This window comes from Elephantulus edwardii, unplaced genomic scaffold (assembly GCF_000299155.1).
Source record: "Elephantulus edwardii isolate Elephantulus edwardi_28Jun2011 unplaced genomic scaffold, EleEdw1.0 scaffold00151, whole genome shotgun sequence".
Lineage (NCBI taxonomy): Eukaryota > Metazoa > Chordata > Mammalia > Macroscelidea > Macroscelididae > Elephantulus > Elephantulus edwardii.
The window spans coordinates 7,703,368-7,727,020 of NW_006399901.1; the positions used below are offsets into that span (position 1 = coordinate 7,703,368).

The 23,653-nt window shown below is 53.7% G+C and overlaps 4 protein-coding genes across 4 annotated transcripts in view; 2 read left to right on the plus strand and 2 right to left on the minus strand.

Moving 5' to 3' along the window:
• Positions 1–2,973, minus strand: part of LOC102847768 — a 32,594-nt gene extending 29,621 nt beyond the window's left edge. Inside the window, exon 1 of the mRNA XM_006894910.1 lies at positions 1,958–2,973. Within this exon, the coding sequence (XP_006894972.1) occupies positions 1,958–2,973 (1,016 nt within the window). The remainder of the gene's footprint in view (positions 1–1,957) is intronic.
• A 4,753-nt stretch (positions 2,974–7,726) lies between these two features.
• On the plus strand, positions 7,727–14,265 carry RHBDF1 (rhomboid 5 homolog 1 (Drosophila)). Its single transcript, XM_006894868.1, has 17 exons — positions 7,727–7,843; positions 7,919–8,049; positions 8,797–9,010; positions 9,316–9,525; positions 9,802–9,924; positions 9,996–10,153; positions 10,530–10,787; positions 10,866–10,977; positions 11,093–11,167; positions 11,251–11,412; positions 11,879–11,979; positions 12,062–12,125; positions 12,425–12,519; positions 12,947–13,022; positions 13,088–13,188; positions 13,288–13,441; positions 13,590–14,265. The coding sequence occupies exons 1-17, from the start codon at positions 7,727–7,729 to the stop codon at positions 14,007–14,009; spliced, it is 2,571 nt and encodes an 856-aa protein (XP_006894930.1). The 3' UTR covers positions 14,010–14,265.
• Positions 14,266–14,975: 710 nt separating this feature from the next.
• Positions 14,976–17,756, minus strand: SNRNP25 (small nuclear ribonucleoprotein 25kDa (U11/U12)). Its single transcript, XM_006894869.1, has 5 exons — positions 17,652–17,756; positions 16,021–16,111; positions 15,815–15,920; positions 15,345–15,419; positions 14,976–15,033 (listed from the first exon to the last, which is right to left on the minus strand). Exons 1-5 carry the CDS (start codon positions 17,691–17,693, stop codon positions 14,976–14,978), a joined length of 372 nt encoding a protein of 123 aa, XP_006894931.1. The 5' UTR covers positions 17,694–17,756.
• Positions 17,757–18,098: 342 nt separating this feature from the next.
• Positions 18,099–22,610, plus strand: POLR3K (polymerase (RNA) III (DNA directed) polypeptide K, 12.3 kDa). The gene is made up of 3 exons (XM_006894870.1): positions 18,099–18,212; positions 21,314–21,401; positions 22,462–22,610. Exons 1-3 carry the CDS (start codon positions 18,102–18,104, stop codon positions 22,587–22,589), a joined length of 327 nt encoding a protein of 108 aa, XP_006894932.1. The 5' UTR covers positions 18,099–18,101; the 3' UTR covers positions 22,590–22,610.
• Positions 22,611–23,653: the final 1,043 nt, after the last annotated feature.

Consider the following 23,653-nt stretch of genomic DNA (forward strand, 5'->3'; position numbering starts at 1 on the left):
CATTTAGAGCTCTCGTACATAGGGTCGCTATGAGTTGCAAGCGACTCGATGGCACATAACAACAACAACTATCCTTGAATAAGCCCCAAGAACTCAGGGGTGGTCCCTCTTGTCTCATAGGACCATGTTTCCGGGGTCTCAGAAGTGAGAACAGAGAAATGGGCACGTGTCCAAGTTGGGGTACCTCCACCAGAACTTGGGTACCTATGGGGCAGCTATGAGACAGCACAAATGCCTATGCATATGTGTGTCTGTGTTTACTGGGCTCAGACCTCCATTTGCTCCTTGAATCCCCGCTCAGGGAGAGCCAGACAGAGGATGTATGCAGGGGTGCAGTTCCGGGGGGGGGGATGTCAAGGGATCAGGTGTTCCTTTGGACACCCTCAAATCAACTTGGGTGACTTCTGCCACTCTCTGGACACGTATACCTCCTTCCTGGTGAGGGTGCCAAGCAGACCTCCACTGAGGACCCCACCAACCTCCAGTGAGGCTGATGCTTCAGTCTCCTCATGGACGGGCCCTGCTGGAGGCCAGCCTGTGGCCTTGGAGGTGAGCCCTGGCCATGGTGAACTGGAACCACCAGCCAGCCCGCTCTGTCTGCCGCCTGTCTGGGCATCCAGGCCACGTGGAAGATCATCCTTGGCAGGACTGAAAATGCTTAGCATGGGGATTGTCCTGCCTCTGGCCAAGAGCCTGGCATGAGAGGGTAGCACCTGGGACCACAGGAGCAGTTTCTCATGGCTGGTAGTCACCCCTGAATGCCTTGAATTTTTATCACGGAGGTCAGGCTCAGCTGTGGATATGTCCTGAGTGCAGCACCACCATGTCCATTTGCCCATGAGAAAACAGGCCCCACCCTGTGACCAGTGGATGTCCATCACTGCCACCTGATTGTGAACCTCCCATGTTGTCAGAAGCAGGAAAGGTGGCCCTGTATCCACAACTCAGAGTAAGTCCATGCCCCAGGCGAGGCCCCCTTGAATGGACTGCACATAGCTTGCACTTCTGCCTGGCACTTGTTCACACTGTTCTGTGCACCTGGGCTGGAACCACACCTGGCCATCACAGTCTTCATCACATCCAGCACATCCCGTGACAATTCCAGGGACATGTGAAGACTTCCAGGGGAGGAAGGGACATGTGTGATTCTGTGCCCTGGGAGTGGAGAGTCAGGGCCACTTTCACACTTGTGTGTGAACTGTGTGTGTGTCTATGCGCAGATGCATGACTGCGTGTTGAGGTAAACACAAGAGTCACAGTACTGGGAGTAGATGTGAGCGGGTGTGCAGGTATGTGTGTACATGAGTGAATACTGTGCACAGGCATGAGTGTAGGAGTGTGTGTGTGTGCAGAAGTGAGTAGGTGTACTACGTGTACACCTACTGTGATTACTGTGTGCAGGAGTGTACGTGTGTGTGCACAATTATTGCGTGCAGGCGTGATGCACAGGTGTGTGCAATTACCGCGTGCAGGTGATCATGCACGTGAGCCTGTGCAATTACTGTGTGCGGGTGTGAGTGTACGTGTGCAGGTGTGATGCACGTATGTGTGCAATTGCTATGTGCAAGCGTGTGTGCACGTGTGTGATTACAGTGTGCAGGTGAGTGCACATGCGCATGTGCGATTACAGTGTTCAGGTGTGAGTGCACATGTGTGTGATTATGGTGTGCAGGTGTGAGTGCATGTACAAGCATGTGCAGGTGTGAGTGCTATGTGAGTATGTGCAAGTGAGTGAACGCATGAGCGTGAGCCTGTGTGTGTAGTTGTGTAGGTGAGTGTTCCCGTACGCGTGTTCGTATGGGGCTGGGTTGTGTGGAACAAGGTGGGGACTTGTCAGTGTACTGCGTATAGAGGAGACTCAATCAATCCCTTCCCCTTGCCACCAGGTTTGTGTCCGCAGATCAGAGGGTGAGATTGACTTGAAGTTGGAGAGAACTTGGATTTTGAGCCACCAGACCTTTCCTCCCAGGTGATCCCCGCCCCAGCTACAGGTGGACCTGTGGGTCCCTCCACTGCAGGCCGGCAGCCTTCTTCGAGGTGGTGACAGGGGTTGGGGGGTGCGCCCTCCCGCATTCCTGAATCTTGAGTCAGCGAGGCCGCCCCCTCCGGCCGGGCCCGCCCCCGGCGCGCACGCCCCTCGCTCCATGGCATTCCCGGGCGGGCGGACGGGAGCGCGGGCGGGGACTCGGCGCGGGCGCCCTCCCGGCCGGCGGCGGCCCCTCCCAGGATCCAAGACCCCCGGCGGCGGCGGTGAGTGTGCGGCGAGACTCTGCGGGGCGGGCGGCCGAGCGGGATCCGGGGCTGCACCCTCTCCGCGCGGGGCCGGTCCTCCGCCCCGCGCGGTCCCGAGGTGGCTCCGAGCGCAGAGGGCTGGGCCGGGTCCGAGATCCAAGATTCAGAATCCTGGGCCCGGGGTCGGAGATCGGGGGTCTGGGACTGGGCCTGGGGTCCGGGCCAGGATCCGGGGTACGAACTGCGGCGAGTCCCCACCCGGCCAGCGCAGACTTTCCTCCTGGAGTTCCCCAGCAGCCCGCGGAGGCGGCCCAGCCTCGCTGGATTCCTCCCGGACCGGCGCGCCGCAAAAATAGCCTTTGGCCGGATTAGCACGTCCCAGCGGCCTGACCGGGCCGGACAGCTCGGCTCCTGCCCCCGCCCAACAGCTGAGGGTCCTGGGCAGCGGGAGGGATCGGAGCCGGGGGATGTCCCAACATTGCTGGCACCCCTCAACACCACCCCCCCCCCCCCCGTTTCCCTTCCGGCCGCAGCGGGCGGCGTCTCCTGGTTGAAACTCCAGTTTAGAGGGTGGAACTTTCCGGGATCAACTGAGAGAAGAGTATCTAGCAAGAGGAGGGCCACCCAGGCTGGGGGAGTGGACCTGCCTTCCGGCCTCAGCCCCTGCCCCCATCTGTCAACACCAAACGCAGGCGCCTGGAGCACCTCCCCAGACCCTTCCGTCCAGACCACTGGCAGCATGCCCTGCCTGAGCCTTAGGTCACACTGCCCAGTGCTTTGTAGACAACCCTGTGTCAAGCAGACAGCTGGACCCCGTTGGCCGGCTGTTTGTTCTGCTGGGGGCATGTCTTTGGGACCCCAACTCGTGCCAGGCCTGCGTCCAGATAGTGCTGACCAGGATGGTCCGGCCCTCCAGTCGTGCAGCTGTGTATCCGTGTGTCTGCCTGGGTGGGTGGAGCCTGGTCCTGGAGGCCCCAACCCCCTCGTGGGAACCCATTTCCCCCTACCTTGGGACTTCCTGGCGGAGACAGCAGATTTGAAGATGAAACTGGCTTTTCAGGTTTGGCTCAGCTTGAAGGAGGCTGATGCTGGGGCAGCCCCTGCTGGGATCTCCCCACCCCCAGGAGCCAGCCCCCTGGTCCTCAGTATTAAACTTGTGAGGCAACTGGGAGTCTCAGGACCTGTCTGTGGGGTGAGGGGGGTTCCCTGAGGTGGAAACTACTCTCACGAAATCAGTCTCTGGAGCCGCAGCTGGAGTGAGTAGGGCACTGGGACTGCTGGCCTCAGACTGAAAGCACAGATGAGGGTAGAGGGTCCCCTCCAAACACCACATCCACTCAGTCTCCTTCAGTTGCCCAGACCCTGCTGTCATACAGGCAGATTGATGGCCTCATCAACCACTACCCTCCTCGAGCACCCTGAAGCTTTTAGGCACTCTCCCCTGCCTTGGGGAGGAGGCTGAGGGGTGCTTGGTTTATTGGAGCCCCATTGGTTCCCTACTGCCTTCATACCACGATCTTCCCAGCCCCAGTGGGTCCTCAGTTGCTCCTGTGGGGCCTCAGTCCCCTCCCTGAGATGTGAGACACCCCTCACTGGCTCTGGTTACTCCTCTGCCCTTACTCTGTATCTGTAACAGCTTTGTCTCTCAGCTCGAATTCCTTGCTTTGGCTGGAGACAGGCCTGCTTGCTGGGCCTGGCCTTCTCAACTGAGATGTCCCTGATAGAAAGTGGCAAGAGTGGGGAGGCAGGGGGCCTGAGACTGAGTAGCCCAGGCAGTCTGGGGGTCTGCAGTACCAGCAAATAGTGTTCTTTTCACTCAGACCCCAGGAGAATATAGCATCAAGCTTTTACCCCCTATGGGAAGTCTGTGACTTGTGTTCCTTACAGACATGATCCCTTTAGGGTCAGTGTAGTTTCACCTGGGTCAGGCAGGGTAAGGGCTGAGGCCATTGTAAGGACTGGATCTTGTTAGGGCCCCCCAAGAGAGAGCAATTATGTGCACAGTCAAGATGCTTCCAGACCTGATCCAGCTTTCATGTAGCCCCAGAGCTTAGCCACACTTTAGACTGGGTATCCAAAGCATCTCAGAGGGCTGGCCTCCCGGAATCTGCCCTGGAGTCCTAGCCCCACTTCCTTGCTTTGCTGGCTATGAGGCCTGGGCAGGATCCTGCCCTTCAGATAGGCCCTCATGGAGGTCAGGGGTCTCCATTCTGACCTTCTAGACCTCTGGGTCCTTGTGGGTAGGGTGGTTAGTGACTTGCCCCTCCTCCTAGCTGGTGCATCCTCTGCTCAGAACAGCAGACGTGACCCTCTTTTAGGGTTCCTAGTTCATTTGAATGAAATCAGGTTGGCAAAAGGGAGATCGGCATTTAAAGCATTTGGCTACTATAAAGTCGGAGCCCATCAGCTGCTCCTCAGGATAGCAATGAGGCAGTTTGTTTCCATAAAGACTTCCACCATCCTAAACTCTCTGGGGCAGTTCTTACACGGTCTCCATGGCACTGGGTTGGGGTTAGGTGTTTACAGTTGTTGTTAGGTGCTGTCAAGTCAAGTATGACTCATAGTGAACCACAGATTTATCTGAACGCTGTCCTAACCTTTGCCATCCTCAATGTCTCTGACACATTTGAGCCCATTGCTGCAGTCACTGTGTCAATCCATCTTGTAGAGGGTCTCCCTCTCTTTCATTGACCCTCCACCTTTCCAAGAATGATGCTCCTCTCCGAGGAGAGGCCAAAGATGACCAAAGAAAATGAGACAAAGTTTCGCAGAGGGCATCTTAACTCCCTCTACCCCCCCCCCCCCCCCAAAATGCCATTTATAGGTGAGGAGACTGAGGCTCAGCGAGATCCGTGAACTTTCCTCAGCTGCACAGCAATTGGGTGAAGGCCTGGGCTCCACCCGAAAGGGGAGCCAGGGCTGGGGGTCAGATCAGGCATTAAATAGAAGTCAAGATTAGATAGAGATGGGGTGCAAGCGAGGTGACCCAAGGAATTAGCCCCTCTGGGGACAGCTTGGGTGAACTGAGGACATGTCTGGGCAAGTGTCCTGGGGTGGGGCCATCACTCTATCTGACCTCAGTGGCATAGCAGACGGTCCCCTGGGGCTGGGCCATCCACTCGGCCTCTAGCCACCCCTGGGGAATCGCCCTGTGGGAAGGCTGGAACCCTGGGTGGCAGCTTCTACCTATGAGGGGACAGGACAGGACTTGCCTATCCCAGCACCTGCCTCTTAGACATGAAGTGGAGGATCCCATTCCCTGGGCCTCCCCTGGGTTCACACCTGTCACCCTGGCCCTGCCCCTGTCTCCACCCCTCTTCCAGCACCCACAGTCAGCCCTAGCCTTTCTGCTGTCAGTTTACTGGGTTTACTGGCACCTATGGGAGGCACCTGTGGCAAGCAGGCCAAGAACCCCACGGGTGTCTGAGGGCCAAGGTGGTGTTGTGTGTTGCTGTTTGGGTTCATTCTCTACACAATCTACTTGAATGGTCCTATCCACTGTACCCTTTCCTTGCCCTCAGGTACTGACCTCATGGCTGCAGTAACCCTTTCTGAGTTAGTCCACTCAGGGCTGACTTTCTCACACAAAGCCTTGTGTCACAGCCTGAGACCTTGCGGTCCCTAGGCTTGGGGCCTTTTCTCTGCACTCCATGTTATCAGAGCCCCCTGTACTCACAGTTCCATGCCTCCATGGACTGGGCTACACCTTAGCATTCATTCCCTGCACACACACCCTCCTCAGCCTCTGAGGCAGGCTAGCTGGTGGCAGGGGTTGGTGGGGGTGAGCTGTGCGTCCCTGCCCTGATGGGTCAGCAGCCTGTGGCCTCATGGCTCTGGTGCTGTGGTGATCCGGCTGGAATTCCCCACAAAAGCCTGCCTGAAACAAGACTCTACTGTGGCAGAAGGAGACGGACACTGAGCCTACTGTCCCTCGGGCAGCGCCCTTGCAGCCCAGCCCTTTTGTCCACTTGGGCCTCCCCCCGCCTGCTTGCAGCCCACTCTGTTACTGCGACCCCACCTCCACAAAATCCACCCACACGGGGACCAGATTGGGGAGCTGGACACACAGGGGTGGAGCTGACCAGTCCCCACAAATCCTGCCACTCCTCCAGGATTATGAGGGTGGGGAAGAGGCATAGTATGGGTGCAGGCAGGGCCTTGCCTTCTGGGCTGTACCAGACACTGATTCCCTGCAACCCCAGATCCTCTCAGTGTTCTCTGAGAGCTCCCCATGCGCTCCCCCCCCCCCCCGCCGATCACCACGCCAGTCAGCTTCTCCTCCCAGGCCGCAGGAAGTGTCATCTCCTTTTGGAGCCTCTCTTGCCCAGCCCTCTAGGATCAGGGAGCCCTTGGTGTGTGCAGGGGTGTAGCAGAGACAAGGCCCTAAGGCAAGAGGAGATGTGAACAAGGAGAGGCCCTGTGGGTTTGAGTCTGGAGACTTGAAAGCCCTAAGGGGTGGCTGGCAGCTCCTTGTCTGTGATCCCCAGCAGCGAACAGCCCCTCCTCACCTCTGCACTTCACAAAGCCCTAGTGGCTTTTTAGGGCTGTGTCACATGTTTCTTTTGGGGAGGCCTGGGCTGTGGGATCAAGGCTCAGTGGAGGCCCTGCCCACCTGTCTCAGGCAACTTGAACACAGTGAAGCCACTGAACCACTAAGGAAGTCTCAGTTCTGTCCAATGCCTGGCATTTACCCAGGAGGCTCCACAGCACACACATGGCCTTGGTGGGGGGTGTGTGTCTCAGTAAGAGACCTCACTGTAATTGTTGTAGTCACCTGTGCGGGGGTGAGGGGCCTGAGATGCCCGGAGGCTGGAACAGGATAGGGGTGTGTGACTGGGTGACGTGTTTGGCTGGGTCTGGGCCGATGGAGTGAGGAGGATGCGCTGCCCTTGCTGGGCGCCTCCTGGTGGTAGTGGAGGGATCTGCACCCTAGTGGCTCCGCGGGCGAACTCTGAGTGAGTCTGTGCCTCCACCTGCTGCGCTGTCTGGGAGGCCACGCCCTGCCTGTCACCGCCCTCGTGGGCCACGCCCTCGTCTTCAGGGCCTGCCTTCAGCACCGAATTGGTTTGCTGAGGTTCTGAACATAATATTAACAAATGCAGTTTTATCTAAAACACTCCTGGAGGAACATGAGGCAGACATTCTGCTCTTCTGTAAAGATTTACAGCCTCAGAAACAATTAGGGACAGCTCTGTTCCGTCTCAAGGGTCGCTAGGAGTGGGTGTTTTGGTTCTGCTGTTTTGGCCAACCGTATGTTGCAAACACGTGGGAACAAAGTCTGGTTCATAGCATGTGGTCAGCTATGCCATGCCACGTGGTCTTGGACCTGACAGAGAGTAGCTGGGCTCCGCAGAAGTCCTGTTCTCCTGGGAATCAATGCTCCTCTCCCTCCATCCCTCTCAAGCTTCAGTAGTCAGAGTTCCGATGTCCTTCCTGAGCCTTGTGCACCCTGTGCCCCAGGCTTGCCACATACGCCCCCCAGTTCACTGAAACCATGAGTGAGGCTCGAAGGGACAGCACCAGCAGCCTGCAGCGAAAGAAGCCACCGTGGCTGAAGCTGGACATCCCGGCTGTGGCGGCCCCGGCCATGGAGGAGCCCAACTTTCTGCAGGTAAGCCTGGGCCATAAGGGGCTGGGGTGCTCCCCTCTCCCCCACTGCAGCCCTTCATCCTGACCCCTTTCCCAGCCTCTGAGGCGCCAGATTTTCCTAAGGAGTGTGAGCCTACCAGCAGAGACCGCCCGCATGCCCTCGCCCCACCCGGAGCCCCGGAGGCCTATGCTGCACCGCCAGGCGTCCATCACACAGACCATCCGCAGGTAGCACTCTCTGGGGTAGGCAGCTGGTGGAGACAGGCTCACCCAGTTCTTCTCCTCCAGCACCCACTGCGCCCCTCCTCTTCTGCTCCCCTCAGTGCATGCTCTTCTCTGTCTCCCCCACCTCCACTACTGGGACTCCTCCCAGCAGCCGACAGGTGCGCTTTGAGCGTGTCCACACTCTGCCGGTCTGGGGTCCCCGGGCTGCGCGTAGGGCCCTCCTGCAGCGCCGGTCTCTTTCTCGGTCCCTGCTCAGGTACCGCAGGGCATGCTGTACTGAAGTGTGCATGGTGTGTAGCTATTGGGAACTGCTGACATGGCTGGAGGGCCCTGGGATCCTTAACTACAGGTGTTTCCGTTTGCATGTCTGAGTGGTGTGGGCAGCCTTCCCAGGCTGCAGCGGCTGCTGTCCGAGTTTGTGATGTTTTTGGTCTTGGCTGCTGTCTGGGCTGGGTCCTCAGGCCGATCTAAGGCCTGGGTCCCCAGCAACTCTCTGTCTCAGGATGAGTAAGGATTCATTGACATGCATAACTGTACAAGGTCTGCCTGCTAGTAGGAATTGAGAATCGGCTGCTGCTTAGTGGAGTAACCCCGGCTTGAACTCACACTTCACTCCTTTTAATTAGACTGTTCCCTTGGCCTCTGTCCCAAGAGTGGTCAGACTTGGTGTGAGGCCACATGGCCAGAGGATGGCTTGGGGGCCTGGGGAGGGGGGTCTGGCAGCCCAGTACTGAGGCCCTCATGTGGCAGGGGCACAGCTGACTGGTTTGGAGTGAGCAAGGACAGTGACAGCACCCAGAAATGGCAACGCAAGAGCATTCGACACTGCAGCCAGCGCTATGGGAAGCTGAAGCCCCAGGTCATCCGGGAGCTGGACCTGCCCAGCCAGGACAACGTCTCACTGGCCAGCACCGAGACGCCGCCCCCGCTGTACGTGGGGCCGTGCCAGCTGGGCATGCAGAAGGTGTGGCCCGCTGCTGCTGCCCCCCTGGAGAGCCCCTCTGGGCTGTGGAACTCCACACTGGGGCTAAGGAGGCTAGCTGAAGTGCATGGTCTGGGGTGGGCAGGCACAGAGGAACGGGCCTTGAAGGAGGACACGGGGTCCAGGGAGTGTACCCAAAAGCCCTTTGATTGGGAGAGGGACCCCCTTGCACTATGGGAGAGAGGAGGCCCACACAGCTAACCTTTGTCTAAGCAGGCCATACTACTGAGGCACTTTTCTCGGTGCTCATTAAAGCCCCTGACTTCAGCCATCTCCCCTCCCTGCAGATCATCGACCCCCTGGCCAGGGGCAGAGCCTTCCGCTTGCCAGAGGATACCTCAGATGGCCTGAGCGCCCCACACACGCCCATCACACCGGGAGCAGCCTCCCTCTGTTCCTTCTCCAGCTCCCGTTCAGGCTTCAACCGGCTTCCCCGGCGGCGGAAACGAGAGTCGGTGGCCAAAATGAGCTTCCGGGCAGCGGCGGCGCTAATGAAGGTGTGCAGTGTGTGTGTTATGTGTGAGAAGTGAGGAGGTTGGGTGAGGAGCTAAGATGGGTATTTCCCCCATCCAACTCCATTTTCCTTCACCCCCTTATCTGCCTAGTGGAGAGGTAGGGAGGTGTGCCTCTGACCCAAAGGTGACTGCCTCTCTGGCAGTTAGAATCAATTAGCTGCTCTGAGGGAGGAAGGTGGCCAGTTTTCCCCAATGCGATTTTCAGCCTCTGATGAGTTAATAAAGTGTGAGTTTGTTTTTTATTTTAACCTCACGCAGGGTCGTTCGGTGAGAGATGGCGCAGCACGCAGGGCGCAGCGCCGTAGCTTCACTCCTGCCAGCTTCCTGGAGGAGGACACGGCTGACTTCCCGGACGAGCTGGACACGTCCTTCTTTGCCCGGGTAAGAACCTTGTGGAGGTGCTGCCCGTGCCACTCTGCTCCTCCGTGCCCTGACCGTGCGTGTTCGTTCAGGAAGGGGTCCTCCATGAGGAGCTGTCCACCTACGCGGATGAGGTGTTTGAGTCCCCGTCGGAGGCGGCGCTCAAGGACTGGGAGAAGGCCCCGGAGCAGGCGGACCTCACTGGTGGGGCCCTGGAGCGCAGCGAGCTGGAGCGCAGCCATCTTATGCTGTGAGTTTTGGGGGTCCTCAGACAACCTGCTGAGCTGTGCGCTGCGTGGAGGCCCAGGGAAGGACAGGCGTTGTAACTGGGAGCCAGCCGACCATCATGGCCAGCGAGGCAAGAATGAGTGCAGACACTTTTGGCTGCCCCCTGAAGAAGCGGGAACCCCGCAGTTCCAGGGACCAGCCACTGGAGATGACCAGTGAGAACTTGAGTTGACACTTGGGGTCTTGAGCTGGCTTCTGGTTCCCTCCTCCATGACCTTCCCATGCTGTTGCTTCACATTCAGAAGAGGCAGGACAGAGAGAAGGCTCTCCGGTCCTGGGGGGGAAGGGGGACAGGAACACACGGGGGCCGGGTTGGAACTGACAGCAGCACCCCCTAGGCCTCTGGAGCGCGGCTGGCGGAAGCAGAAGGACGGTGGCTCTGCGGTCCCCCAGCCCAAAGTGAGGCTTCGGCAAGAGGTGGTGAGCACGGCGGGGCCGCGGAGGGGCCAGCGGATCGCAGTGCCAGTGCGCAAGCTCTTTGCTCGGGAGAAGCGGCCGTACGGGTTGGGCATGGTGGGCCGGCTCACCAACCGCACCTACCGCAAGCGCATCGACAGCTACGTCAAGCGTCAGATCGAGGACATGGACGACCACAGGTAGCTGGGTGGACAGACGAGGTGGTGCCTGGGGCGAGGGTGGGCATGGACGGGGTCCACTGATGCTCCGCCCCCCAGGCCATTCTTCACCTACTGGCTCACCTTCGTGCACTCACTGGTCACCATCCTGGCCGTCTGCATCTATGGCATCGCTCCAGTGGGCTTCTCGCAGCATGAGACCGTAGACTCGGTGAGAGATTTGCTTCCCCTGAGCTGATATGTGGGCCAGGACTTTGAACCCTTTCTGGCTCCTGGAAGGTGAGGGCCCAATAGGTGTGCCTGACCTGCCCCCATCCTTCACACAGGTGCTGCGGAACCGCGGCGTCTACGAGAACGTCAAGTACGTGCAGCAGGAGAACTTCTGGATTGGGCCCAGCTCGGTGAGGGCAGTGAGCCCAGCGGGAGGACTGGCAGGGCTCCGGGGACCTGGCTGCAGCTCCATGTCCCACTCGCTGTCCTGCAGGAGGCCCTCATCCACCTGGGCGCCAAGTTCTCACCCTGCATGCGCCAGGACCCGCAGGTGCACAGCTTCATCCAGGCAGCTCGGGAGCGGGAGAGGCATTCCGCCTGCTGTGTGCGCAATGACCGCTCTGGCTGTGTGCAGACCTCGGAGGAGGAGTGCTCGGTGTGTGCCACTGTTCTCCTTCCTGTCGCTGCTCTGCGTCCTCATGGTGCAGCGCCTCGCCCGCCTTGCTCCCCAAACTTCTCCAGTGCACCCCTTATCATTACCACTTGAATGTTCATCTTCCGATTTGGGATCTGCCTTTCAGCATGCATCCCAGTTGTGTGTATGCACCTCCTTTGCACAAATGTATTATTTTTTCATTAAGTATTCCCCCACCCCTAATTTAAAAGATCCAACCATATTTTGATTTTGACGTGTAAAGTCTATATCAGATCCCTGATTTTGGACAGTTTTCTGATTTTCATCTATCACATGCTGTCGAAAAGCTCTCCCACTTTAAAACCATGTTTTATTCCAGAGTATAAATCCCTAGAGGTGGGGGGGGGGGAGGGTCAGAGGGTGCGAGGCTGCCCTCTAGGGGAGAACTGAGCAGTTTTTCTAACTCTGAGCCCTGTTTCTCTGACAGTCCACATTGGCCGTTTGGGTTAAGTGGCCTGTCCACCCCAGTGCCCCAGACCTTGCTGGTCACAAGAGGCAGTTTGGCTCAGTCTGTCACCAAGACCCCAGGTTAGTCCCCAGGGCTCCACCTACCCCACAGGAGGGTGGGCCTGTCTGGGGTTAGAAGTGACCAAGTGATGTACTTGTGCAGAGTGTGTGATGAGCCCTCCTCTGAGGACCCCCATGAATGGCCTGATGACATCACCAAGTGGCCAGTGAGTAGAGGTCTTGGGGTGTCACCTTTGGTATAGGGGTTGGGAGCCACACCTTACCCACCAGCAGTACCACTAAGGCCCCATCTTGGCTCCCTGGTCTGAGTGAGGCAGACAGACATGGGTGTCAGGTGGCATGGTCTTAACAGAGATAGGCCAGTTGGGGCCTAGGTGTGGCAGCCTTCCTGAAGCTGAGGGAGGCCTGTTTCCTACCTACAAGCCTGTCTTCCCCAGTTTGGTGAGGGGCCTAGGGCTGGGGGAGGCCCTTAGCCAACTCCAGCTCATCCCCATCTGTGATCCAGATCTGCACTAAAAGCAGCGCTGGGAACCACACCAACCACCCCCACATGGACTGTGTCATCACGGGCCGTCCCTGCTGCATTGGCACCAAGGGCAGGTGCGTACATGTGTCTATAGGGAGTGTCCGTGTGGGTTGTGTGCATGTGTGAGCCTCTGCGTATTCACATACATGGGTGTACACACGCAGAATGAGCTACGTGATGGCAGTATGTGTGAGTGCATGGGTGTGTATATACAAGTGTGAGTGTATAGCTGCGTTGCAGATCTGAGCGCAGATGTGATGCATTTGTGTTCATAGCCACCTGTGTGTATATGTGCATAACTTGCAGGATGAGAATTTGCCTGTGACATGGGTGTATGTACAGGACCAATATGCATGGAATTTCTAGAGAGGAGTGGAGCTGAAAGTCTGGACTTCTGTGGCCATGAAAGGCGGGCGGGTGGGGTATACCTCTGCCCCTGGTGCCTCAGTGGCTCCTCTCTGATGTGGGGATCATGGTCTTACCACTGGCCTGACTTTTCAGGTGTGAGATTACCTCCCGGGAATACTGTGACTTCATGAGGGGGTACTTCCATGAGGAGGCCACGCTGTGCTCTCAGGTAGGTTTTGGGACAGAGGGTGAGCCCCCGGCCCTCACACGGGTGCTGACCGCTCCTCTGTGCAGGTACACTGTATGGATGACGTGTGTGGCCTCCTGCCCTTCCTCAACCCTGAGGTGCCAGACCAGTTCTACCGCCTGTGGTTGTCCCTCTTCTTGCACGCAGGGCAAGTGACTTGCTGGATAGGGTAGGGTTTGCAGGGGATCAGTCAGGTGAAGAGAGCAGTCTCCTCCCAGCCCTGCTGACTGTCCCCTCCTCCACTCAGGATCCTGCACTGCCTGGTGTCTGTCTGCTTCCAGATGACCATCCTGCGGGACCTGGAGAAGCTGGCGGGCTGGCACCGCATCTCCATCATTTATCTGCTCAGTGGCATCACTGGCAACCTGGCCAGTGCCATTTTCCTACCATACCGGGCAGAGGTGAGCTGCCCTGCCCACACTCCACATCCAGTAGAAGATCGGGGCCCTCTGGGGGTCTTTCCCAGACTTGATTGTGAGAGGCTCCAGGCCAGGGAGGTGGGACATGAGATGAGGCCTGGGTCTGCTCAGGTGCCTTGCTGTCCCACAGGTGGGCCCAGCTGGCTCGCAGTTCGGCATCCTGGCCTGCCTCTTTGTGGAGCTGTTCCAGAGTTGGCAGATCCTGGCTCGGCCCTGGCGGGCTTTCTTCAAGCTGCTGGCCGTGGTGCTCTTCCTTTTTGCCTTTGGGCTGTTGCCTTGGATCGACAACTTTGCCCACATCTCCGGCTTTGTCAGTGGCCTCTTCCTCTCCTTTGCCTTCTTGCCCTATATCAGCTTTGGCAAGTTTGACCTGTACCGCAAGCGCTGCCAGATCATCGTCTTCCAGGCTGTGTTCCTGGGGCTGCTGGCCGGTCTGGTGGTTCTCTTCTACTTCTACCCGGTGCGCTGTGAGTGGTGTGAGTTCCTCACCTGCATTCCCTTCACCGACAAGTTCTGCGAGAAGTACGAGCTGGACGCCCAGCTGCACTAGCTAGCCTGGGGCCTGGGGGCCGCGGCCATGCTCCAGCAGGTCCGGAGCTGGCGCCAAGGCCATTCCTGCCCTCACCTGCTGGCGGGACCCTCGTGTTTCTGAACTCAGACCTCTGTGCCTTGTTCACTTTTGTTGGACTCCTTATGCCGCTGTGTTTGTTACACTAGTGTCCATAATCACTTTCTAACTAGTTTCTTGACAACCACCTCATGTGGCTAGTAAACCAACGGGAGCGTTTTAGCTGCCATTACTTTGATCATAGCTGCCTCCTCCTTGGTTTGGCTGAGTGACTTTACAGGAAAGGCTGTTGGCTGGGTGTATGTGAGGCTTCCCTTCTTTGGTGTTTGGCAGGTGATGGTGGAGTGGGGTGGTGTGCCCCAGCAATGACGTTGACCTCAGCCCATCCAACAGCAGTTTTGTTCCCATTTTCACCAGGCAGGCTCTGAGGGCTGGATTCTGACCTAGTCCTCAGAACAAAGACAGCCATTCTATCTGTTCCCTTTACTGTAGAGATCACGGCAGGAAGAGTGTGTAATCTGGGATACCATGTGACCAACCACATGGTATAGACACAGCCATGTAGGACTTCAGGGTCTACTTCTTCCAACCTGCTCCCTCTTCTCACACCCCTAATCATGCATCACCCATCCCTTCTGCCCAGGATACTGTGACTGTTTTCAAACTAAAGAGCAAACATGTTTATTTTGTGTAAAAAAAACATGCCCATGACCCTGCATGGCACACACGTGGTCAGATTTGGGCCTTAGGAGGGGGTTAGACCTGTGCTTAGTAAGTGGGAGTGAGGCTCCCCCAAGAGCCCTCAGCTGAAGCGGCTGATTCCAGATGGTGGAGGAAGGAGGCAGAACAGTCAGGTGAGGTGGCAAGTGGCTTTGGGTGAAAGACATAGGTAGCCGAGGGCAGTGTCCTCAAGGGGCTTGGCCCCCATCCTTCTGTCCTTACCAGGACTCACTTTTGCCGCAGCTTTTTGATAAAGGAGACCTCGTCCCGATTCCGGATGCCATAGCTGAAAGAAAGAAAGAAAGGCAGGATGTGTCCGATCTATAGACCAATACAAGTGACTCTCACCTGGAGTTCATGAAAAAAGAGGGGGGAACACTAGAGCTCTTGTCCCTCCAGCCAGCCTGTGCAGAAGGACCCTGATGTGGTCACAATGACAGCTAGGGCTCTGGAGCTGGCTCTGCCTATCTTTTCAGTGGGGTAGGCTGAGACTGGTTCCTCTGGAGTACACCTAGGGACATTTTAGGAAGTCTTGCCCTCTGGCAGAGCCAGCAAGCAGACCCTTTGCCAGCTGCTCAAGGTATGTCTGAGACTTACTCTCGGAGCTTCTTCTTGTCGTCTGTGAGCTTCTCTCCTGTGAAGGTCAAATAGTACGTCCTCCACACATAGGACCTGCAAGAGGGAGACTTGGGAAACAAGGGCTCTTCCCACAGGACGTGCACACTAGGCCTGAGTCAGCTGCATGGAGACAAAGGTTGCAAAGGCCACATGGGATACCCCTCTGTGCATAAATGCACCAGTGCCAAGTAGGAAGGTGACAGAAGAGTGGCCATGACTAGACTATGCTATTTATAACCAGGGAGACCACTTCAAGTACCTCTAATGATTCCAGCACCAGAGACAGAACAGAGATAGCATGTTTAGGGAGGACAAGAATTCACAAAAAATCCACAAAAGGTCTAACTGCCTGATCACACACCCTTCAGTCATGGCCGAAGAGCAGAGGGCCCATGTCTGTTGTATGTACATATAGGCTTGGGAGTTGCTGCTCATCTTGGTCCACTCACCAGCTGATGTGCTGAATGCCCCCTTCTCGCTCCTGCCGCAGCTGCACATATCTCTGGATGGCCTTCTTTAGGTCCAGGACCGTAGCATTCTGTACAACCACCACAGCTGCAACAGGACACAAATGGGAAGGGCCTGCCAGTAGGGAGCCTAAGGGCAGTATGGCCCTGACACCCCTGGCAGCTGTGTGGAGTAAGGCATCACTTACGCATGACCTCCCCGTCCATCTTGCACACTCGGACTGTCATGGCCTGGCCATACTCCAGTGCTATCTGGGAATTGACCTCTTCCAAAGTTACCTAGAAAAGATGAAGGCCAGGTGCTCCTCTCATGGTCCCCCAAACAACAAACAATACAAGCTGACAAAGACCAAACAGGGGTACCCATGTTTTGTGTGATTGGCAAAGAGAAGAAATGTTCTCACCTAGACCCCTAATTAGGGAGTGCTGGTGGCTTTTCGATAAGGAATTGCACCATTAGCCCAAAGGCACAGAGTTCTAATCTGCCAGCTGCTCAGTAGAAGAAAGATGTACAATCTCCATTTCCTTACTCTGAAAACCCACTGGAGGGCTGGCTATGGGTCAGTTCTGACTCAATGGTACATAACAACAATAACATACCTATAATTATGGAGTCCTAGGGGAATAGTCTGTCTTGGAGAGGGTCAAATCCTTGCTTCTTGGAGGCAAGGATTTTGAAGTTCTGTCTCACATACTTGGGCCACATGGCCAGGAGAAGGACTTCATGCTTGGAAAAGTGAGGGGACAGTGCCGGAGAGGAAGATCCCAGACAGAAGGACTTTATGCTTGGGAGAGTGAGGGGACAGCGCAGGAGAGAAGGACCCTAGATGAGATAGAATGACACAGTAACTGGGGTAATGGGACTAGATGTATCAGAGATAGTGAGATAGGCTCAGGACAGGGCAGAGTTCAGAGCTATTGTAAATAGGGTCACTAGTGACTTGACAGGCTGGAGATTAAGGTGCACCTGATCCAAGCTATAGTCTTTGCAACTGTGTGCTGTGCATCGGAGAGCTGGACAGTGACTAGGGATGATAGAGAATTGATATCTTTGAGCTGTGGTACTATAGAAGAGTGTTGAATATATCATGGACTGCTAGGAGAACAAACAGGTTTGTCCTGGAGAGGGTGAAGCCGGGCTGCTCCTTGGAGTCAAGGATTCTAAGGATTCGTCTGACATACTTTGGGCATGTTGCAAGGACGGACTGGTCCTTGGAGAGAGACATCATGTTTGGGAGAGTGGAGGGACAGCACAGGAGAGGAAGACCCTTGATGAGATGGATCGATTCAATGATTGGGGTGGTGGGAGTAAGTGTGTCAGCGACAGTGAGGTTGGCACAGGATAGAGTAGGATTTAGAGTTCTTGTACATAGAGTCGCTATGAGTCGCAAGCGACTCGACGGCACATAACAACAACAGTGACTTGATAGCACAAAACAACAACAGAGGGATAGTGCTTAATTTGCCAGGCTGCTAAAAGGTCAGCAGTTAAGGGAAAGTTGGACAGTCTCCACTCCCAAAGATCAGAATCCTGATGGAGTGTCGCTAGGAGTCAGAACCAACTCCCTGGTGGTGAATTTTGGTATTTATAATCAAATCAGTTTCTCTTACTTTCATCTAGTTGGAACCAACTCAAAGCTAATTTCTCATTGGGTTTCTGAGACTATAAAGTGGTGCAGGTTCAAAGTGGGCAGCGGTTAAGGAAAAAGTGAAATGAAGAAACATGACCCTCAAAGGGCCAGTCTTGTTTGCTCTAGGCTAGGGGCTTCAGTGCGCACAGGACCACAGAGTCCGCGTCCCGCCGCCCCTCGCAGCGCACCTGGATTGGGAGATCGCAGAGCAGCGGGTCCTGTACCACCATGGCCAGACCCTCTTGGAACACGTCCACCACCTCTGAGTGCGGCAGCGTCTCATCATCGTCTTCATCGTCAACCAGCATCTCCGGCCGCTGCTCTGCCTCGGCCTCCGCCCCCTCCAGGACTAGGCTGCAGTCCTGGTCTCAAACGTGCTTGTTGGTCTGAGCAGAGATGAGTGAATACTGTGCGACGCCAAGTGAAACCGGATCCCTACTAGTGCGCTTGGGAGCAGCCACGACCAATTAGGATTGAGTGACAGCGTGTCGCAAAGCCTAATGGGAGAACGAGTCCAGGGTGTCTATTGGTGAGATCCTGCGTGAGCCAATGGAAGGTCGAGGCGGGGCGAGCGCCGGCCTCCTTTTAAGACCCAAGCGCCCGCAGAGCCTTCCGGGAATCGGTTGAGTTCGGTTACGATGTTGCTCTTCTGCCCAGGCTGCGGGAATGGGCTCATCGTGGAGGAGGGGCAGCGCTGCCACCGCTTCGCCTGCAACACCTGCCCCTACGTGCACAACATCACCCGTAAGGTGAGTCCCACACCCTCCCGCTTTCTGTTCTCAGCTAGCCGCGCTTCCCGTCGGTTGTCCCAGAATTGTCGCGGGAGAAGGCTGGCTGCATGCCCTGCATCAGGGCCCCACTTCATTGGCCTCCGGCGGGTTTAAAACCAAAAGCTTCCGCAGGGCTTCTGGGCCAACCTTCTTCCTCTCTTCTACTTTCCCCCCTGCAGCGCTCGGTCAGGCGCGGTCCTTAGGCTTGCCACGCGACTACAGCCACATGGCTCGGTAGTCTTTTCTTTACATAAATGATTGCACTATTTAAACGTGCATCCCTCTCCCCATTTTTACCTCCTCTTGTTAGGTGCCGGCGAGTCGAGTACGACTCATAGCGACCCTGTGAACAACAGATCTGAACCCGGTCCTATCTTGTTCCATCCACAATCTCAGACACAGTTGAGCCCATCGCAGCAGCCACTGTGTCATTCCATCTTGTGTTGCATCGCAGACCCAACCCTCCACCTTTCCAAGTCTGACTTCCTTCTCCAAGGAACAGCCTCTCCTAGCAACATGCCCAAAGTATGAGACGCACCATCTCCTAGTTGTTCTTTTAGCAGTCATTGAGTAGGTCAGGTGGCGCAGCACATTAAGCATTGGGCTTCTAACCGGTTTCACGGCACTGCAATAGAGTCTACTTCTACCCCCCCCCCAAAAAAAAATCACAATTTGAACACTTTATGGGCGCTTCTGCACTGTCTCACAGGTTATCTATGAATTGATTCACTTAGTAGCTAGCTTTTGGTTTTAAAAAAAATTTTTTTTATTTTGATGGAAGTTTACAGAGACTTTGGATTACCATTCATTCATTGTTGCACACTCCCCCCACCCCCCAGTTCGCTTTTCTCTTTGAAAAGTAAAAAAAAAAAATCACTTTTTCTACAGTGCCTACCCCCCCGCCCCCCAGTTCACTCCACTATGCATTTTTCATTCTGGACTCTGGTCATAACAGTAATACCTAATCATATATTCGTCCTAAGCAGTTCTCTCCCTCATCTATTTCAATGCGGTAAACATTATTTATTCCCTCTTAGTTTTCCCCAACCCCGATGTCAGTCCCATTTTACAACAGTAGCACTATGCATTATTTGTCCATTTGTGACTGAGATATTTCACTCAGCATAATGTCCTCCACAGTCACCCATTTTGTTTTTTGGGTTTTTTTTAAAAATTTTTTTTTATTTTCTTTTTTGTGTGTGTACGGTCAAATCACATCTGACTGGTACAGGAGGAGATTGACTCTCTGGCTCCAGCAGAGCATCTGGTGGATTTGCACCATGTACCTCTGGGATTGCAGTGCAGCTTCTAGCCACTAGGCCACCAGAGCTCCCACAGTCACCCGTTTTGTATAATATTTCATGAGTTCCTTGTTTTTCAATGCTGCATAATATTCCATTGTGTGAGTATACCACAGCTTTTCTATCCATTTGTTCATTGATGGGCACTTGGGTTGTTTCCAACTCCTTGTTACTGTGAACAAAGCCGCAGTAAACATGGGTGTGCATATATCTGCTTGGGTGAAAGTTCTTTGGGGTATATTCCCAGTAGTGGAGTTGTTGGGTCAAATGATATTTTTTCCCCAACTTTTTAAGAAAGTACCATACAGCCTTCCGTAGTGGATGCACCATTTTACACTCCCACCAACAGTGAATAAAAGTTCCTGTTTCTCTGCAACTTCTCCAGCATTTGTTGTTTGCTGTTCTGTTAAATTTTGCTATTCTTACTGGGGTGAGATGATCTCATAGTTGTTTTGTGTTTTTTAAAAGGACCTACTTCCTTCAGACATTTTTTTTTTCACTATGGGATTTTTTTGGGGGGGGATTTTTTTAAAAATTAATTTTAATGAAAGTTTACAGAGACTTAGGGTTTCCAGTCATTTATTGTTGCATTTTTCTCCCTGAAATGTCTTCAGACATCTCTATATTACTCAAGTGACTTCTTTATTAATCCTAAAACATAAACAGCAGAAGTCAGAGTTTTCTCAATTAAGTTATTTTCTATACTCTGGAATGGAGCCTGCAGTAGAATACGTGTTTAGTAAAGAAGGCAGCTTCTGTAATAGCACCCTTGGTGGTGCAGTGGTTAAGCACAACTCTGCTAACCATAAAGTGGGTGCTTTTAACCCACCTGTCCTGCTCTGGTGGCCTAGTGGCAAGAAGCTTTGTTACAGTCCTGAAGGCCTGTGGTTCAAATCCACCAGCTGCTCAGTGGGAGAAGAATGGGCAATCTCCTCCACTGCGATTAATACTCTGCTCTCAATACCTGCTGGAGGCTCAGCTTGGGGTCGGTTCTGACTTGATGGCACGTAGCAACATCCTGCTGCACCGGAGAGATGAGATTGCTTCCAGAAAGACTGACAATGTTGGAAGCTTGATGGGCCGTCGAGTTGGAGTTGTTAAGGAGTTGGAATGGATTCTGGCATCCCTGAGTCTGGCCTGGAGTATGCTATATTATAAATGCACACAATTTTAGTAATTTCCTTTGGTAATACAGCCTGAACGCTGTGCTTTTTAGAAATGGAGTATGTCAGTGCTGCATCCACTCAGGTGTTTGCAGAACACTCCGTTGTGTAACTATTGTTGAGTGTTTAGCACCTGAAACTATGGGAAGAATGAATTCTTCTGTAATCTTGATGTTTCAAGACTGTCTTATGAAACTTGAGGAAGAAGCCAAGTGTAACTTTCTTTGAAAGCCTGCTCTGCTTGAGTGGGTAGTGCCTGGGCTACCCCGGCCAAGTGGTACTCTTTGATTTTCATTTATTTGTTTCTTCATCTTGAATTATCAAGTGGCTTGGAGAGATAGGAGAGGAGGAGGGCCCCCCTAACCCAGTTTTATTCCTCCTATCCTACCACAGGTCTGTGGTAGCTCAAACTGTTCTTTCCCCTTGGTGGTTACCCTAATCTCAGATCGAGTTCCAGCGGAGTTCCAGCGGAGTGTCAGGGCTGTCCTGCGAGAGCTGGCACTTGGTTGGCAGGGGGAAGTCTGAGAAGACACTCAAGGGCTGTTTGTAGTTTGATGACTCAGGGTTTGTACCAGTCACTTCCTTGGAGAGTCTGAAGACTTTTTTTTTTCCTCAGGTGACAAATCGGAAGTATCCCAAGCTGAAAGAAGTGGATGATGTGTTGGGAGGAGCAGCTGCCTGGGAGAATGTTGACTCCACTGCAGGTGAGGAGTGACTTCCGTTACCACACTGTAGAGAAGTGCAAGGCTGCTGGTTGCATCTGTGTGTCACATGGTCAGTGACAGTGTGCTTAGGATGTGCTTCTAAAAGTACAACACTTAGTTACATGCTTTCAGCCTTTACTAATATATTTGTTACACCTACAATATTGGTATAAACCTTGGAGTCATATAGACCACTTTAGATTCTTGGCCTTGAGTTCAGGAAGCAGTTGACAGATGAGAGCTGTGGTCATTGTAGCAATAAAAGGAGAAATTGTTAAGGACAAATGTGATCTCTTTATTTTAATGTAAACTTAAAAAAAATATCTAAGACCATCAAACTTCCAGGTGGATAGAGTAAGTGTATTTCATTTATTTCTGAGAGAGCTACTTGTGACCAGACCTAACTGCTGTGGAAAGGAAAATGCACTAACTTAAGGCCACCTATTTCATTTTCTTCTTTAAAGAGGGACATCTAGATCTGTTAGCTTAAAGATTAGAATACAAGTTCTGCCACCTTTCTGTGGAAATGCATGGCACGTTCTGAGAGCACTGTCACATTGTCAGAGTGACAATATCTTGGGGGGAATCATGTCTTGGGGCACTTTGAAGAGGATGTGTGGTGAGATCGTGGGCCCAGCAGCCTGAGGGGAATCTGCCAAAGTGAATCCTGAGCAGGGTAGGGAGGGTGGCTCAGGGTGAGTTTTAGTAGAATGACAAGAACCTGTTTTCATGAAGTGATACCCCTGCCAGAGACATTTGTAGATACAGGTCCAAAATCATCTTCTAGATTATCGCTCCAGACCTCTCTGACCAGAGGATGAGGCAGGAGAGTTTTCCAGGTCCCCTGATCTCCTGTGGTTAGAGCACAGAGAGGATAATGCAACCATTTGTGTATGTAGTCCTGCACTGTCCACGCCTTCACCAAGGAATAAATCACCCTTGGCAAGGAAAAGGATCCACAGAGGTCTTCACAGGCCTCAGTGCCACCCACTTCCTTCTGGTGTCCTGATCACGGGCATTGTTGTGTGTGATGTAAACTTCTTCTCTTTTTTATTGCCAGAGTCATGTCCCAAATGTGAACATCCCCGTGCCTACTTCATGCAACTTCAGACCCGCTCAGCTGACGAGCCGATGACCACCTTCTACAAGTGCTGCAATGCCCAGTGTGGGCACCGCTGGAGGGACTGAGAGCTAGGCCGGCCGAGCAGCATCTGTGTAAAGTCCTGTGTAAGCTGGAGTATTGCCTGTAGGACTGTGTACTATCCAGGGCTATTTGATGACGTGGTGGAAAGCCAGCCCTCCTGGGGTGAAGACAGTGTGGACACTCAGCCCATCTGCCACTTAGAGAGGACACCTTCTCACTGTCTAGAGAGTCTGTGCATAGTTGAGGAACACCCTCAGCAGTGCCCGCTCTGCTTCAGGTCCAGGTTGTTCGACTTTACATTTACTGAGCAATGTATTAACTTAGTACATTATCTTTTCTTTGTTATTTAAGTGTTAATTATGAACTTATTTAATAAAAACTTATTTTGAACAATTAAAAGAAAAAAATCTTATATTACCTCCACATCTGTTTTTAATACCCTAACTTGACAATCTTCTTCAAATATGAGAGTGATGATTAAGATTTAAACAGGATAAAAATATGTTAATTACGTGGATTTAAATTTTTTTTTTTTCGTTATCTGTTGTTAACCCTGTCTTTGGAAACTCATATGGCCTTACAAGAGTAAACTTTTTTTTTCTTCTGTGCTGGCTGGGGATTGCTCCGGAGTGTTTGGTTGGCTGGAAGACACTTTTTTTGGCCAATGAGAACCCAGGATGCAGGCCATGGGGTCTTTGAAAATTCACTTGGGGACTTTAGAAACTCATGTGGCCTTAGAGGAAGGAATCAGTGTTGTTTTTTCCCCTCTGTGCTGGTTGGAGACTGGCTGTGGAGCATTTGGTTGGCTGGAAACCTCTTTTTATGTCCAATATAAGCCCACGATGCAGGCCATGGGGTCTTTAAAAATTTATTTGGTTTTTAATTGTCTTTGAAATGAACATTCTCCTAAGTGGTACAGCACTGTTCTATCCATTCACTGTGTTGAGGTAACTTTGCTTTCTAGGATATGAAATGGTGTGCCATAATGGCGCAGTGGTTACACATGATTGATAATGTTTGGTAGAACTCACTGATTAAGACAGACTTGGAAGAAGGAATGACATCCACTTCCTAAACATGCCTGTGAAAATGCTATGAACTTAGAAGG